Source organism: Strigops habroptila, chromosome 3, assembly GCF_004027225.2.
Source record: "Strigops habroptila isolate Jane chromosome 3, bStrHab1.2.pri, whole genome shotgun sequence".
Classification (NCBI taxonomy): Eukaryota; Metazoa; Chordata; class Aves; order Psittaciformes; family Psittacidae; genus Strigops; species Strigops habroptila.
Window position 1 is genome coordinate 69,722,132 of NC_044279.2, and position 15,704 is coordinate 69,737,835.

At 42.4% G+C, this 15,704-nt stretch overlaps 1 protein-coding gene across 4 annotated transcripts in view; it reads left to right on the forward strand.

Annotated features, from left to right (window-relative positions):
* Positions 1 to 15,031, forward strand: part of BRAF (B-Raf proto-oncogene, serine/threonine kinase) — an 84,280-nt gene extending 69,249 nt beyond the window's left edge. For 3 of the 4 annotated variants that reach the window (XR_004389891.1, XM_032919837.1, XM_030480904.1), the window contains one exon: positions 6,893 to 15,031. Coding sequence is in view for 3 of the 4 variants with exons in the window: in XM_032919837.1 (XP_032775728.1) it covers positions 6,893 to 6,915 (23 nt within the window). In the remaining variant the exon portion in view is untranslated. The remainder of the gene's footprint in view (positions 1 to 6,892) is intronic. The other variant, XM_030480905.2, reaches the window with a different exon arrangement.
* Positions 15,032 to 15,704: the final 673 nt, after the last annotated feature.

Genomic DNA, 15,704 nt, shown 5'->3' on the forward strand with positions numbered 1-15,704 from the left:
GCCCTGACCTGTTGGGCTTTAAACCATCTCAAAATGTTCTATTACAATGCAGTGTAGTATAAATTCTGAACCTGCTTTTGCTGAACTGCAAGATTATTGCTGGTGATGGTGCCTCTATCCTTCAGTTAGCACGGATTTCAAAATTTAAAAAGAACACAAATATTTTAAATCTTGAGTATAACCAAATACTTTAAGAGAAAAAGGCTGCTAACGCCCATAATGGGAAAAGAGGATTTGAAAAAGCAGTTGTTTTCATGGCAATCAGTATTATACCATGAATTCCGTTAAGATGAAAGGATTTAATTACTTTAATATTGTTAAGAATACTGCTGAACATGCTTCTGTTTAGTGGTGAATTGGGTTTTTTTCACTTCCATGTAAAGGCTGCTAGTTTGACTAGAAGTGAATCAGACCAGATAGCTAACTGAGAAAGCTAGACACCTTACCAAGGTCCTGTCAACTCACTTTAAAGATTGTATTCTTCCCTGGAGCATTCCTCTGGAACAGGTGAATCAGAGTAGTGGTTCAGGTTGTATCAGTCTTGGATGTCAGATATGAAAACAATAATGTTACTGACTGTGTTCTTGTATATTTTGAAGTCAGTTGCATGGGTTTGTTTGTTTTAAACTGCTAAGCTATTAATTTTCACAGATTCTTCTGCATCAGAAACAAGCTCTTGCTGCTCTTGTTAGAACTTCAAAGGCCAGGAGTGCTCTTAATGGCTTCTGATTTACATGCATAGAATTTTGCATGTTGCTAGCAATAGGTTTTTGATAGAGATCAGGAATTCAAACAAGGGTTGGTTTTCTGCTGTCTGGCAACTGAGCCTTTTAAAACAGGAAGCAGAGTTAGAGAGCTTGAGGAGATGTAGGTAATTTCTACATTTTCTGGCCAGATTCTAATGGTCTTCTTGGCTTCTGCTGTTGGAACAGTTTGGGAAACTAACTTTTGTCTTCTTATCTTGTTAGTCAAGAAAATTCAGCTGTTGAAATCTATCTCTATGGAAATAGTGATGGAAGATGAAAATTGTTACTGTTTTAGAAAATCTATTTCCCATCTTTCTGGTAGCTTCACCTCATTTTGGCAGGCTTATCTTAACACGAAAACAGGATTTAAGTGGGGGCTTTTCCCCTCTTATTCTCTAAATTAATTTATTTTTAATTCTAGACAGTGAGGAGCAATGCTTCCCAAGGCTTTGAAGTATGATATTCAGTACAGGCTACAATGCCCATCCCAGTAAGAGCAAGAGGGTGCCGCTGGGTCTCCTGCAGGATCTAGAAATGTGGCATCCCACCCAGGAAAGGCTTAACCACAGGGGAGTGCAGAGAGTGCAGAGCCGTCATCACTGCCCTGCCCAGGCTTATTCTTTCTCAGGCCTGCCAGATCAGTTCAAACCAGTTATTCCTTGGAGAGGTGTTATAGAATCATAGAATCATAGAATCGTAAGGGTTGGAAAGGACCTTAAGATCATCTAGTTCCAACCCCCCTGCCATGGGCAGGGACACCTTGCCCTAAACCCTGTGGCTCAATGCTCTGTCCAACCTGGCCTTGAACACCGCCAGGGATGGAGCATCCACAACCTCCCTGGGCAACCCATTCCAGTGCTTCACCACCCTCACTGTAAAGAACTTCTTCCTTATATCTAACCTAAACTTCCTCTGTTTAAGTTTGAACCCATTCCCCCTTGTCCTACCACTACAGTCCCTAAGGAAGAGTCCCTCCCCAGCATCCTTGTAGACCCCCTTCAGATACTGGAAGGCTGCTATGAGGTCACCACGCAGCCTTCTCTTCTCCAGGCTGAACAGCCCCAACTTTCTCAGCCTGTCTTCATATGGGAGGTGTTCCAGCCCTCTTATCATCCTCGTGGCCCTCCTCTGGACTCGCTCCAACAGCTCCATGTCCTTTTTATGTTGAGGACACCAGAACTGTACGCAGTACTCCAAGTGGGGTCTCACAAGAGCAGAGTAGAGGGGCAGGATCACCTCCTTCGACCTGCTGGCCACGCTTCTTTTGATGCAGCCCAGGATACGGTTGGCTTTCTGGGCTGCAAGCGCACACTGCCGGCTCATGTTAAGCTTCTCGTCAACCAACACCCCCAAGTCCTTTTCTGCAGGGCTGCTCTGAATCTCTTCTCTGCCCAGCCTGTAACAGTGCCTGGGGTTGCCCCGACCCAGATGTAGGACCTTGCACTTGCCTTGGTTAAACTTCATAAGGTTGGCATCGGCCCACCTCACAAGCGTGTCAAGGTCCCTCTGGATGGCATCCCTTCCCTCCAGCGTATCAACCGAACCACACAGCTTGGTGTCGTCGGCAAACTTGCTGAGGGCGCACTCAATCCCACTGTCCATGTCGCCGACAAAGATGTTGAACAGGACCGGTCCCAACACCGATCCCTGAGGGACACCACTCGTTACAGGTTTCCAACTGGACATCGAGCCATTTACCACAACTCTTTGCGTGCGGCCATCGAGCCAGTTTTTTATCCACCGAGTGGTCCATCTATCAAATTGATGTCTCTCCAATTTAGAGACAAGGATGTCATGTGGGACAGTGTCGAATGCTTTGCACAAGTCCAGGTAGATGACATCAACTGCTCTGCCGCTGTCCATCCTCCTTGTTAAGATTCCTCTTTTGTACTGTCAGAACTACAGTTATGGGGGAAAAAATGCTGCTATCCTTAGACACACTTGACATACCTGCTGTATGGTCAGTGTATTAGATTTGTTCCTGTGTCAGCTGTTCTTACATGTTGACCGTGGTTTGGAATCCGTGACCCTAATGTGATCTTAGCTTCTTACTAAATATTTTATGAAGCCTAAAAGGAGGCTGGGTTTTGTGGACCATTAACTTTATTTGACAAAGGCATTTAGGGGTTTAAATCTGTAGTTTGTAATTGCTGCTTCAGTGAGATTTGGGAACATATGTAGGATGAAGATGCCTAAATGCACCTGTGGATTTGGGTCAGTGTTCTCAAAGATGCAACTCAGCTATATTGTTTAGAAACAGGTACCGGTTGGTCCTGAAAACAGGTCTGTAGGATCCCCGGCTTTCCTGGAGGGGTAGTTTATACTACATGAGGCTCCTTTTTTCTTTACTTCCTTTCATCTCAGTATAGAAACAAAATCTGTCTTGGTACCTTCTAGAAGGACCAGATCCTCGTAAGTGCTGCTGTGTAGTCTTCTGAGGATACTAATTATCCACATCAGAATATGTTCCAAATTGTTATTTAGCCAGCGAATGGCATCCATGCTAGAAGGTCAGCATGAGAGCCAACAGAAAATTGCCTCTTTGCCACACTTTCTGTGAATGTAGCCCAAGCAAGGTGCTGGAATTTGGTGTTTCCCTTTGATAAGTCAGTTACTCTCCGCTTGGGTAGACAAGGCTGGCATGGGCCTGGAAGGGAAATGTTCTTATCCTTAACGATACTTCTGAGAAACTACCCCATCTACCCCAGGATAAAGAGTACAGTTAAGATGTCATGCATATCCCTAGTAACCTCGTGAGTCCAGATAACTTCTAAATTTGTGATAGTAGAGATTGGTAACTGCATCTTAAATCTTTCAGGGAATTATGGGAAGCAGGTTCACTCAGGTCTTGCCCTTACAATATACTGTTTGGACACAAAATGGAAGAACTTTTATCATCTTTTTAGTACAGGTTTTTGAAAGCGTGCATTTAAAACAGTTTCCGCTGGCTTTGCATGTGACAAGTGTGAAAAGACTAGCAACTTGTGAAAAGACTGTAGCAACTAACTTGAAAGGGCTCTATAAGTGTAGGTTTTCAAATGCTATTCATCCTTTGGAAAGGAATTTCTTTGTTACCAGTCAAAGCAGGTATCTGAAGGTCTGCTTGGTAGAAAGCACATCAGCTGCCTGGCTCACAATGACTAGAAATGGCTGGGTTTTTCTTACATCCCAAATCATGAAGTGTGTGGTTTCATAGCTTCATGGCAAGCTGATCTCATTTGGAGCAGCCACGGCCCAGCTCCTTACCCTTGCACTGGCAGATGCTCTCGAATTCCACTAGTCCATTCCATGCAGTTAAGTGTGTTTTCCCCCACCATCAACAGAGTAGCTCTCCAAAAACTCTTCTTTCCTACCAACCTAAGCTAGCATTTCCTAGGTCAGCTCCTTGAGCCATCTTGCCTCAGGGCCAGATAGTGCAGTGGGGCACAATGGGCAGGAGGGAGAGTGGGACTGCAGTAGTCCCAGTTTAGATTAACATTGGCCGTCACAGAACCATGCCCAAAGATTTAGCAGGGCAGAATCAGGATGATCCTGCAGGACAGGGCATACTGGGTCATGTTCCTAAAGCTGTTTTCATTTCATCTATTCATTGCCCTGAGGCATGACCTTCCTGTCCTGCTAGATTCACAGTTCAAGTTGCTTCATTTATGTGTGTGCATCTAAGCCTCAGGAAGAGGTTGCCTGTGTTCTCTCTACTTCTCCTACAGGTGAAATTTCTTTCAGAAGATCAAAGAACCATCTTGCAAATATTTTACATATTCAGAATAGAAAAGGTGACACAAAGCATTTTAGCTGCTGCTCAGAAAGTCCTGTCAACACCCAGCAGGATGGAAGATTCCTGTTTTGTGGATGGATGTAGCCATCTTACCTACGTTCTTCATCTAGGGAAAGCCATTACTGCTAATGCATCTCATAGGTGTTAAATCAACATAATCCCATCATTAGATATTTTGGTCTCCTACTGATCTGGGATCAGAGTAGCACCTGAATTTTGAAAGGGGAGATTTAGCATTAGCTTGCGAAAGAAAATGTCTTTGCTAAGGTTTTATTTAAATGGCAGAAAAGTCTGAAAATCACCTTTTTATAGCTACCATTTTATCTGAAATGCTTCTTGACTTCTGATCCTGTTTTTCCATTGCCCTTTCCCAATTAATGGTTCATCTTTTATCTTCTGAAATCCCTGTATGACTATTAAAAGCTGAATTATTACCAGAAATGGGCAGAAGGACAAGATGAGTAATGAGGGAGCAATCTCTTGTTTATAAATTGGTCTTTAATCAGCAGTTTAGGAAGGCAGACGGAAAAATAAATTAAGTAGAGCATGTTTTGAAAGCGTAGCTAAGCATGAATGTCATTCTTAAAAATTAGCCTCACAGGCAAATACTTGATGAGTTTTTTGTCCTTATCTTAAAAGATTAAACAAAAAAAAGTACCAAAAATGAGTTGTTTCTAGAAGATGCTGTGAAGAGAGTTGCGAAGTAGGTGAAATGTGCCAGAGAGAAGCAAGAAATATTAGCAAATACTTCGAGTACTTTAGAGCAAGGGTTTTATCTGTTGGTAGAACTAGTAAAATAAGTGATTAGACCCATCATGAAGTTTTTATTCTTTTGTTGTTAAAACTAAAACCTACCACCACAATCTATCAAGACACATAGAGCTTGAGGTCTGCCACAGCCCCCTGTGCCAGCCACCCTTACTTTGGACTATGAGTGTACTCCCTTCTCATTTCCTACAACACACAGAGCCCTCTCCCTGCTTTCTTTAAGCTGCCTTAGATCAGCTGAATTAGCTTCTCCTGCCAAGCCCTGTGTAGATGCAGTTTCTTCCCCCTTCCTTATGCAGTCTGCTGGTATCTCTTGGTTCTCTTCTTTATAGAGCAAGACGTTCCATGGAATTAATGCTATTAGCCTAAAATCGTGTTTGCAGGGATGTTTATGGTTTGTTTCCAATATTCAGAATAAGAATCTTAAGAAAAAACAAAGCAACAAAACTAACAAAACACTCTTGAAAGGATGGAAGGACAGCATGGTAGGGAGCAATTGTTTGGATGTAATGGCATTCAACATGCTTCTTTTGAACAGAGCAAAGGGTCTCTGATGTCTGCTGCTCACTCCTGCATTATTAGCAGAGCTCTGAGGAGTGCTGTCAAGAAAGGGACGTAAACTAACCAAACCTCATGTGAAAGCCAGCACAGGGAAGTTAGATGTATGTTTCTTTTTCTCTTGCTCCTGAATCCTTTTAGTTAAGCATAGCGGAACACCCCTCCCTAAAAATCTGTTTAAATACAATTTCTTTGTGGGTGGCAGGAGAGTTTTTTGGCTGAAGCATAAGATGAAGAGTGTCTTAGATTCAGCTTCTGTTCAATGTTCTGGCAAACTTCTGAAGATTTTGGGCAGCAGTTTTACTCTGTGCCGTAGTTTCTTCATCTCTGAAATGGGACTACCAGTCTGCCTCACGGCATGCTGACGCTAAATAAACTGTAGAATTTCAGGAGATCGTTGCATGTGAAAGCACTGCATAGAGTTACTGTTTATTCAGAAATTCTGAAGGAAGCTCCCTATTAGCAAGGCCTAATTTCTGGTCTGAGAGTGAGCTGACAATCTCACCATTCTTATTTTTCTCACCGTAGGTTGCTATGTTGGTCTCTAAACCAGATCCCAGCATTCTTTAATACTGGTTTAATATTCAGGCGCTTTACTGTACACAGTCTTTAAAGGTTAACGGGTGTGTCAGCTCTTCGTTATTAAACCAGTTTGACACCAGACTAGAAATTAGTTTGCAGCCTGACACGTTTATTGCAGTTGATGCTTTTCAGGAGGATATATGTGCAATAAGGAGCTTAAAGTGAAATTAAACTGACACATTTTCAAATGCATAATGAATTAGACTTCGCTTGAACTTTCAGACCTCTATCTTGGGAAGAATGGGTACAGCTTGCTTTCAAGAAATCCTTTTTTCAGTAAAATATGCTGGATCTGTATTCAATGTTCTCTCACTATGTATTCTCTTGTGCTTTAATTTTAACAGTTTGCATTTTTTAACATCTTTTACATTCAACCTAATGTTCGACTAGTCTAGAGAAAATCTCTGACCACCTAGTAACCGATACCGTCTTTTTAAACCAAGCTCTTGTCCTCCCTCTACAGGAGAATTTGCAGCGTTCAAGTAGCCACAGCACCATGGCAGCACCCACTCTGTTATTTAAGTCTTGTGTTCCTACAGTTTCTTAACATCCAAACTCTGTTCTGCTCCGCAAAACCTAAAGTAATTTAGAAAAGATATTCATAAGCTTAAAAGTGGAGCAGAATGGAACTGCCAGTCCAACACAATGGGAAAAAGTACCTTTTTGGGAACCAGAATCCTCTGCTGCCAGTGTTTCTCCTTCAACACAAACCACCACGTGCATTCGGAGACCCGCAGTGGCTGCCTGTGCCGTTGGCATCATTCCCAGGAGAGAGGAGAGGGCGCTCGTGGTTTGACTGTGGTGCTCGGGCATGAGGGGATGGAACTGCTGCTGCAACTTAGGAGACTTGCTTTGGATGGTCTGCCGGTCGGCTTTCTCCCTCTAACAACGTACCATCAGAGGCTGAAAATCTGATGAGTGCTAATTTACAAGAATCATCCTCTGTTCTGATCTTTTTTTTCCCAGTGTACTCACTGATTTACGGACAATGCAGTATCCCCTTTTCACTGTATTACAACGTCAAACACCTAAATCTGTCTATGTTATTGGGGTTTATTCCGATAAAGTTAAAAGCGGGGGGTGATGGGAGCTGGAGAAGATGTGGCTCTAAGTCAGTGAGGTTAATCTGAAGGAAAAGGGGATGCTGCTGCACCTTTTTTCAGATTTACTTTATCACTTCTTCAAAAACATACAACCACCACCAACCTTAACCTGTTTCCTTTTCCAGTGTTTTCTTGGTGTGTGCATATACAACATCTTGTAGAAGGGTTAGGTAGATCCTTCTTTTGTTGGTCCAGCAACAAACTGAAGTTCAAAAAAAAAACAACAAAAAATGTAGCGAGATTGTCCTCTTTTGTTCTTTTTCTTTTGTATCATATGATACAATGTATTTATCAGAGATGCTACCACAGCATCTGAAGTCTGTAGAATTCCCGATACAGACTGTGAATGGTGTATGTACCTACTTTAAAAGTTTTATTTTAAACGAGGGTGCAGGTTAATGCCAGGTACCTTACCAAGATGTAATGTTTTCATAAACGGGGAAAAAAGTTCTCAGGTTGAATTGAATACAAATCCAAACCCCCCTAGAATTAGACATTCCGAAAAATTATGTTTTGGTACTTTCAAGAGCTTTTTTTAAAGGATTTTTATCCTGTTAACTAAACGTCCTCTGATAAGTATGTGTGTAAATGTGGAGCATCTTGTCCTAATGGCAAGTTGTTAGATCAAAACAAAACGGTACTTGCTGGATCCACGCTGACTACTTCTCCTCTCACGGCTTTCTGCCCTGTCATCTCTTCCCTTCCGTTTGTCTTTCCCTTTTGTACACTTTGCAAACTGGGATGAAGGTGGCGGTATCTCCACTAGAGTGCTTTGTTTTCCTGTCCTCCAATGCTGGTTTTCAAATGGTTGGTAGCTTTTTCACAAGTTACCCAGTCAGGGAAGAAGAAAAACCCCAACTCATAAAGTTCTGCACATCATTTACCTCTTGTAGAGTATCTTGTGATGTGATCTGTTTGCAGAGTTCTCTGGTATGTGGTATTACATGTAAATTATCTGTACAGAGGCAAGTCTCAGACCACATGAGAAAGAAATCCAAGCTCAGACAGAAGTTTTCAGAGTTCGATTCGCATCTGCCCTGTACCACTGTAGGTGAGGCAGGAGAACCAACCCCCCCACTAGCAGGGAGGTTCTTGCTGGGGGAGGCAAGGGGTGTTCATCAAAATCATGACAAATAAATGAAGGAGTTAAATGTGTGTGAATGTGGTGTCCATGCTAAACATGGGTGTATTGGGTGAGGACGCTGTCCTTCCCTTCCTAGGAGAGCTGAACTGTTTCTGTCTGTAGAGGGTTGCTCCCAGGTGAAGGGAGAAACGCACATCGGTAGTGGGACATAGTTTTAAACCCCTGGAGTTCTGCGGTGTTGCTGGTAGTCTGTTACGTTTGTCAGTAAATATTTACTGGGGTTGTAGGGACCGGACTAATCTGAAGTGGGAATTATAACTGAAATACTGTGTATTCATATTAATTCCACAAACATTAGCAAGACAGCAATAGTGAATGACTTGATAGTCACTACAAGAATGAAGTGATTCATGTTGGTACATGAATAGAATTGATTTTGTGTACAGGATGCATTTTAAAAAAACACAAAAAAAAAACCAAACAAAAAAAAAAAAGCACAATTTTTTTCTTGTCTGCTGTGGGTCTTCAGATGCTGTAAGGGTTTCTCCTTATCGAGATTGGCAGGAATTTAAGCAGTAGCAATAGCCACTTGCCAGTGTGGAGAAGCTGATGAGCGAGCTGTGGCGTGCAGGCGGTGAAACCAGAGTGCTCCCTGGTGATCATCTGAGGCCGGTACCTAAGAGGTGGAAGGAGCCTGGGGCCACTGTGGTCAGCAGGCAGGTGGGAGCATTCACAAACAGACTCTCAGAAGATGAAGTAGTCACTGCTCATTCTCCTTCTGTGGCCCCATTTGTAGGTGTCTGGCGTACTGGAAATGAATGTTCTCTTGAAAGAAACTTAGTGGAGCAAGGTGGTTCAACAGTCATTTGTTTCACAGAGCTTGTTAAAAGCCCTGGTTTCCTTCCACAAGGTGATGCTGGCTGATGATTGTCTGCTAAAATATAACTGTTAGGAATTTCATTCACCTTTGCTTAAAATGAACTTACTTTTGGTGAAGATTCGTTACCCATTAGTCTACAATATGCTTCTTGAGCCCATAGGAAAAGCACAAGGAAAATTGCTATCCTTGTCCATGCAAAGCACTTTATAAGTAACACATGATCTCTGTTGTTTTGTTTTAGGGTTTTGGGGTTTGTTTGGTTTCAGTTTTGTTTTGTTGGGGTTTTTTTTATGGGGTTTGTTTGTAGTTTTGTTTTTCTGGGGTTTTGGGGGGAGGGGAGTTTGGGTGTTTTTCTTTTTCCCTGTGGAATGTGCAAGTTGTTTGGCTGCTGTTTAGAGAAGTCCTGTCAGGATGCATTTCTACTGGTTTTCACGTTTGTTTGTTTCCCTCCAGATAGCTGTAGTAGTGTGTGTTTGTCTGTAAAAGGTCTCATGTAATACTCACACAAAACTTTGGAAGAAATTTGGTTTGTAAATAATTGGGATTTTAATTTTTTTTAAATCTTTTCCTTTGGGAGTTTTTCTGGATGTCTTGCATGCCAGTCTTAAGGTGCCCTGTAGACATTTATTGAATGGGGAGGTAAGAGTAGACGAGAACTGAGTGCCCTGTATAGCAGTGGGATGAAGGAGATAAACTGAAATGACCAATACATTCACGTCCATTACACCAAATTTCTCAGCTTCTCTGTGCTGTCCTAACCGCAAGCACATGCCATAGTATGGAAATGTTAGTTGCCTGGCAGTGTTCAAGGCCAGGCTGGACGGGGCTTGGAGCAACCTGGTCTAGTGGAAGGTGTCCCTGCCCATGGCAGGGGGTTGGAACTGGATGAGCTTGAAGGTCCCTTCCAACCTAAACCAGTCTGTGATTCTATGATGATTCTATGATTTTGTGTGTGTGTGTTGGGACAAACATCCAGACAGTCATACTGCTTTTAGCTCTACGGTATCTGGTACCTAATCATTTGCAGAACTACTGGTATCCAATCCCACCTATTCATGCCTTTATTAACCACATGTATACCTTCCCGCATATACCTTTCCCTCTGCCTTTCCTTTTCCATACAGTTAGAAGAGGCCTGTTATCTGTTACATCTTCCCTGTTAGTACAGGATCATCTCCTGTGGCATATTTGCTGGAACTGGAACGTAATAGTGGAGCTTAAACCAGATGGTATGAGCATAGAGGCCTGGTTATTTTGAGAGTCATTTCTGTGTGAATTAAGCCCTACATAGCCCCAGATATGATTAGCCTTGGCATTTCTTTTTTTGCTAAACTCATGCAGGACATTGAATGCAGCCACTTCTGCTTTTCACGCTTACCTAAAATCATCTTCCCTTGCACAAGAATGCTATAGCAACTGCTGGTGATGCAGAATGTTTGAGGCGCCATCTTATCGTGGCCTGTCAACATTACTTGGATTAGTACATGCTCATTAGAGGTAGAATTTGGCCTTCATGCCATAAAATGAGTGAAATGCTGACTGTTGATAAATACCACATCTTTCCACAAATGCCCAAATCGGGGGAAGAAAATACACTGAAGATCACACATAAATAGGTTTGCTTCTGTGTTTACCTGTTTGATGTCAATGCATCCAGCATTTAACAGAACATTTGGGGAAGCCAGATCCCCAGACACCTCACAAACAAGTACAAACTGAAGTTTTGATAGCTGGAGGGGCTAAATTTAGGCAAGAAGCATGTAGACATTTCACACTTTTGCAGCCTATAGATTTCATTGCCTTCTTGACTGTGAGTGCAGCATGTGTAGCACAAACTGTTCATAGTACTGTAGATGACGTGTGTTCTGTCTGTTGAAAAAAGTATCACCAGTAGCACAATGTGACAGGCAAAGCTTCTAGGTACAGCCAAGTTCAGCCAAAAAGCAGTTGCATGAGAGGATTGTTAGGGCATCGCTTTGAAGGTGCTGGGTGTTCTAGTTTTCTGTTACGCGTCTTACATAGAAGTTTGTGAAATCAACATTCCATTGTTGATGTTAACGTGCGGCCCTGTTAATGTGCGTTTGCACTTCACATTTGTTTTGGCATGCATTTTAAATATCTATCTTCATTGCTTCTTACCTAGTAAATGGAATCATCAGAAGAGCAGAGCAGAGCAAAGTTGTTAAAACTTTTTCTCTGCACTTAAGTTTCAAGGATGCTAACACAGAAGCTACTGAGTCAGCACCGTGACAGCAGTAAATAACTACGAAACTGTGGAAGGACAAAACTTTAACAACTGCAGAATATAGAGTGCACCAAGAGTGAATTCACATGAAAACTAGCCTCTCCCTTCTTTAGAACAGAGAGCTACCAAGACTCCCTCTGGTAAATGGTTTGCGTAGGGATCCCCCCCCCACAACAGTCTTTGCAGTTTGCCAAATGATCATGTGCCTTCGCAACCTTTAAAAGTCCAACAGAATGTAAACCAGGTGCTTTGTAACTAGAGCAGTGGCTTTGGTTTACTTCTGCTGCAGTAGTTTTGTATATAGCTGTTACTATATAGGTAGGTAGTTTGGAGTTGGTAAACTTCTGTAAAGCAGGAAGGAGGGCAGAGAGCATTCCCCAAAACACCTATTACCATTTCAAAGCTAGAACTGAAGGATTCCTAATTCAGTTACAGTAAACCTGCTGCTTGATATCTGCTCTATCCAAAGTTAAATGAAGTTCATTTAATTTAGAATAAGCCCTCCTCCCCTTCCAAAGACACGAAGATCTTGTTAAAGGAAGGTAGTGGAAAGCTCTGAAGAAGCCCAAAGTTAACACCCAAAGCGACGCCGTTATAGCATCTTGGAAGGTGATTGTAGATGAAAAATGAGAGCTGAATGAGGAGAAATTGATGGTTAGTACTTGTGTAATCCAAGTGTGCATATATCAGACCATACACTTAATTCCCTGGCCCAGAAGGTGCAATTAATTGCTTTCTGGAACATCAGCAGGTTTCTTTAGCTGCTCTTGGGCCTCTGACAGTGACGCATACTGTTACTGCACATTAACTGAGGGAGATGGTAGCTGTCTTGTCAGCTGAGGGACCACCAGTGTGTTTAAATTTGACTTGTTCAAGTTTCAAACCTGTTACGTAAACTTATGGCAGTACCTACATATCAGTGTCATATTTACCTACTGTCCATAAAGGACAAAATAGTGGGCTTTGGTATTAGTGCTTTTTCAGATCTTTTCTTCTTTGGGGCAAGACTTTGGGCATATTTGTAAATTATTAAGTTATGTCTAAATACACAGCTCATACAAAATCTCGATGCAATTTTAATTTGGCTTTGTTCCTTTCAGACAGCAAAGTGTAAAAACATTTTACTCATGTTTCAGGATCTATCCGGAATCCTTCTCCCTACCCCAAATTCTGCACTAAAAGTACATGTTAGGAGGTGGATAAACTATTTCCCTAAGAGAAGGGAGCTGATGGGAGGGTTTAGAACCTTCTAAACTACCTAGGCATTTGCTTCACAGCATCACAGCAGCAGTGTGTTCAGCTCATCCAGCCTCCTTAAGAGCCAGCAGTGGCCTGTCTGATCATTTGGTCTAGTTTGTCCCATTTGCAGCAGCTGTATGGTAGAATAAGCCTTGTGTGACATTTACTTTTGAGTGAGTAAACCGCAAAAAATAACTGTTTTCTTTTTTGTTTGGGTTTGGAGAATGGTTGGGTTTTGTTTTGATAGATGTTGTTATTCTGTGTTGCATTTGTGTATTCACCCTAGTTGAAAAAAAGAGCTGTCTCTGTGTTTTGGGAGTTCAGTGGAACATTAGGAGAAGAAATGCAGCCCACCAGCTGGGCATGGACGTTGGGTCTAGGGGGCAAAATGGACCAAACTCGGGTTATTTTGGGATGGTGGGAGGGGTTCCGAGGGCATAATTTAAATTAACTCTTGTCTAAAATAAAATGTAAGTGCAATAAATGTGCTTTTTTTATTCAAAGCTGTGAACCTTTAGGAAAAAAAAAAAAAAAGACAAAAAAATCAACAAAAAAAAAGCACATCGTTCCTTCATGAGCCTTGTGTCCTACCTGCCTCCCCCTCCTCCCCCTCTCCACACTTCTCCTCAACTGACAGAAACCCAGCAGTGCCCACCCTGCACGTGTTGGCAACCCCTGTTAACGTTGCTTTTCTTTCGATCTCATTTGTTGGGATCGGGGAAAGCCCTGCCCCCTACTCCCTGCCCCCCTGGAGGTCCCGTTGGGATCCTGCCACCCGCGCTGCGGTTGCCCTGACAGACGTGCAGTGTTCCTCCTGGCCCTTCATCCTCCCCCTGTGATGTCCCTCCCCACCTCGTGTCAGGGGCAGTTGTGATCTCCCAGGGCTGTGCAGGTGACGTGTTCCTGCAGCAGTCGCAGAAGCGATGGGTCATCGGCAGCCCAATGGGATCCCTTTTCCCCTCTGCCCAGACACACGTGCAGGCTGGCCACTGCTGCCTTCTGTGACTCTGCCTTGTTTTGAAGGAGCAGGTATAGGTGTTTGTAATCCGTTGTGCATTACTTGCACTGTCTCTCTCTCTTACTTGAGCGCAGGCTGCTTTTCCTACATTTGGGAAGGTGCACCAGCCTCCTGGGGGGTTCCATGAGAGGCACAATGTGTATGTTTCATTAGAGAGTGATGGAAGGTGTAGCACTCCGTAGCTGGATCCCATGGGGGAGTAAGAGAGGACTGGCTTGTTTAAAGTTTATAGATATACAGATCTATAACCTTTAAACTTTATTATTTTTATATATAGTCAAGACAATGGCATTACCTCATAATACAGAGGCTCGTTTATGAGAGGCAAAGTATCTAGTAAGGAGAGGAAAGGGAAATTTATATACAGAGTTGATTTCTTTTTGTCTGTTTGTTTGTTCCTTAGTGCAATGAAACGTATGTCCCACCGATTTAAACTCTGTGCTAACACATTCCTTTCAGCTGTATTGTTTTGGTTTTCGACCACCAGAGGTTTGCAAGGGGCTTGTAACTGCAAAGTAGAAGGTCCAGTCTGGTTACTTAAAAAAAACAAACCAACCAACCCACTTGTGTTAGTAGATTTCCATAGCTGCTTTTTAAAATCTACAATGGAGTAATTGTTTTGAAACTTGTATTTATTTTTTAATTCATTACAAAACGTTTATTTTTGGTTTCCTGTTACGTAGGTCATGGCACCCCCCCTTCTTTCCTTCTCCAGTTTCCCCTGTAATTGCCAATACAACTTCTTTTTCTGGTTTGTTCCTTCCCCCCTTTACTTTTGTTGTCCCTTCATTTGTACTTTGGAGTTTTTCTCATGTAAATTTGTACAATGGGAAATATTGTCCAGTTTGGTTAGAGAGCATGGAGACTTAAAACATATTAAAATTTGATAGCTGAATTCAGATTGAAGAAAACTATTTCTGTGTAAAGTTATTTAAAGAACTCTGTATTATATAAAAGGCAAAAAGTTCTATGTACTTGATGTGAATATGAGAATACTGCTATAATAAAGATTGACTGCATGGAAAAGTCTGAAGGAGCTTGTTTATTGTGCAATTCCAACTCCTCCAGAGGTGCAACTACTGTGGTTAAGGGGAGTGAAAAAATTACTTTGATGTTGTTGCTTTAGAATGTAACTGTGGGAGGAAAAAAAACGGGAGAAATCAAAAGACAAACTGAAAAACCACTCGAGGTATGCCAGGAGAGTAACCAACCTCCTGCACCTTCCCCAGGGCTAAGCGCAGCAGGCCAGCATAAGGCACTTTTACCTTTGCTGAGGGCTTTGCTTCACCTGGGATTATTCTGGACTCTGGGAATACCCAAGGGCAATTCCTCTTCACCCTGGGGAAAGCTTGGTCAGGGTTCTCTTCAGAGAAACTTCCCCTGCCTCTAGGGCAACTGTTAAGCGGTAACAAGATGTCAGTAGAATGCGTTTAAGTTAGCTTCTCTACATTCTAACATGGAAAAGCTTTGTTTCCTCCCATCCTTTCAAGAGTTTTTTTTTGGCAGAGCTTTAATGGTAAGGTTATTACCTACAGTGCGTTCATGAAGTTTTAAATCACTCCCTGGACATGAGTGTATCACCTTATTTCTCTGGGGCAGCAAGAATTGAGCAGTAGTGAGCAAACACTAGAGAAGTTCATGCAGATTCGAAAGCTGTAACTTTCATGCTCCAGAAATTCATGCTCCAGAAATCCTACAGCACTCAA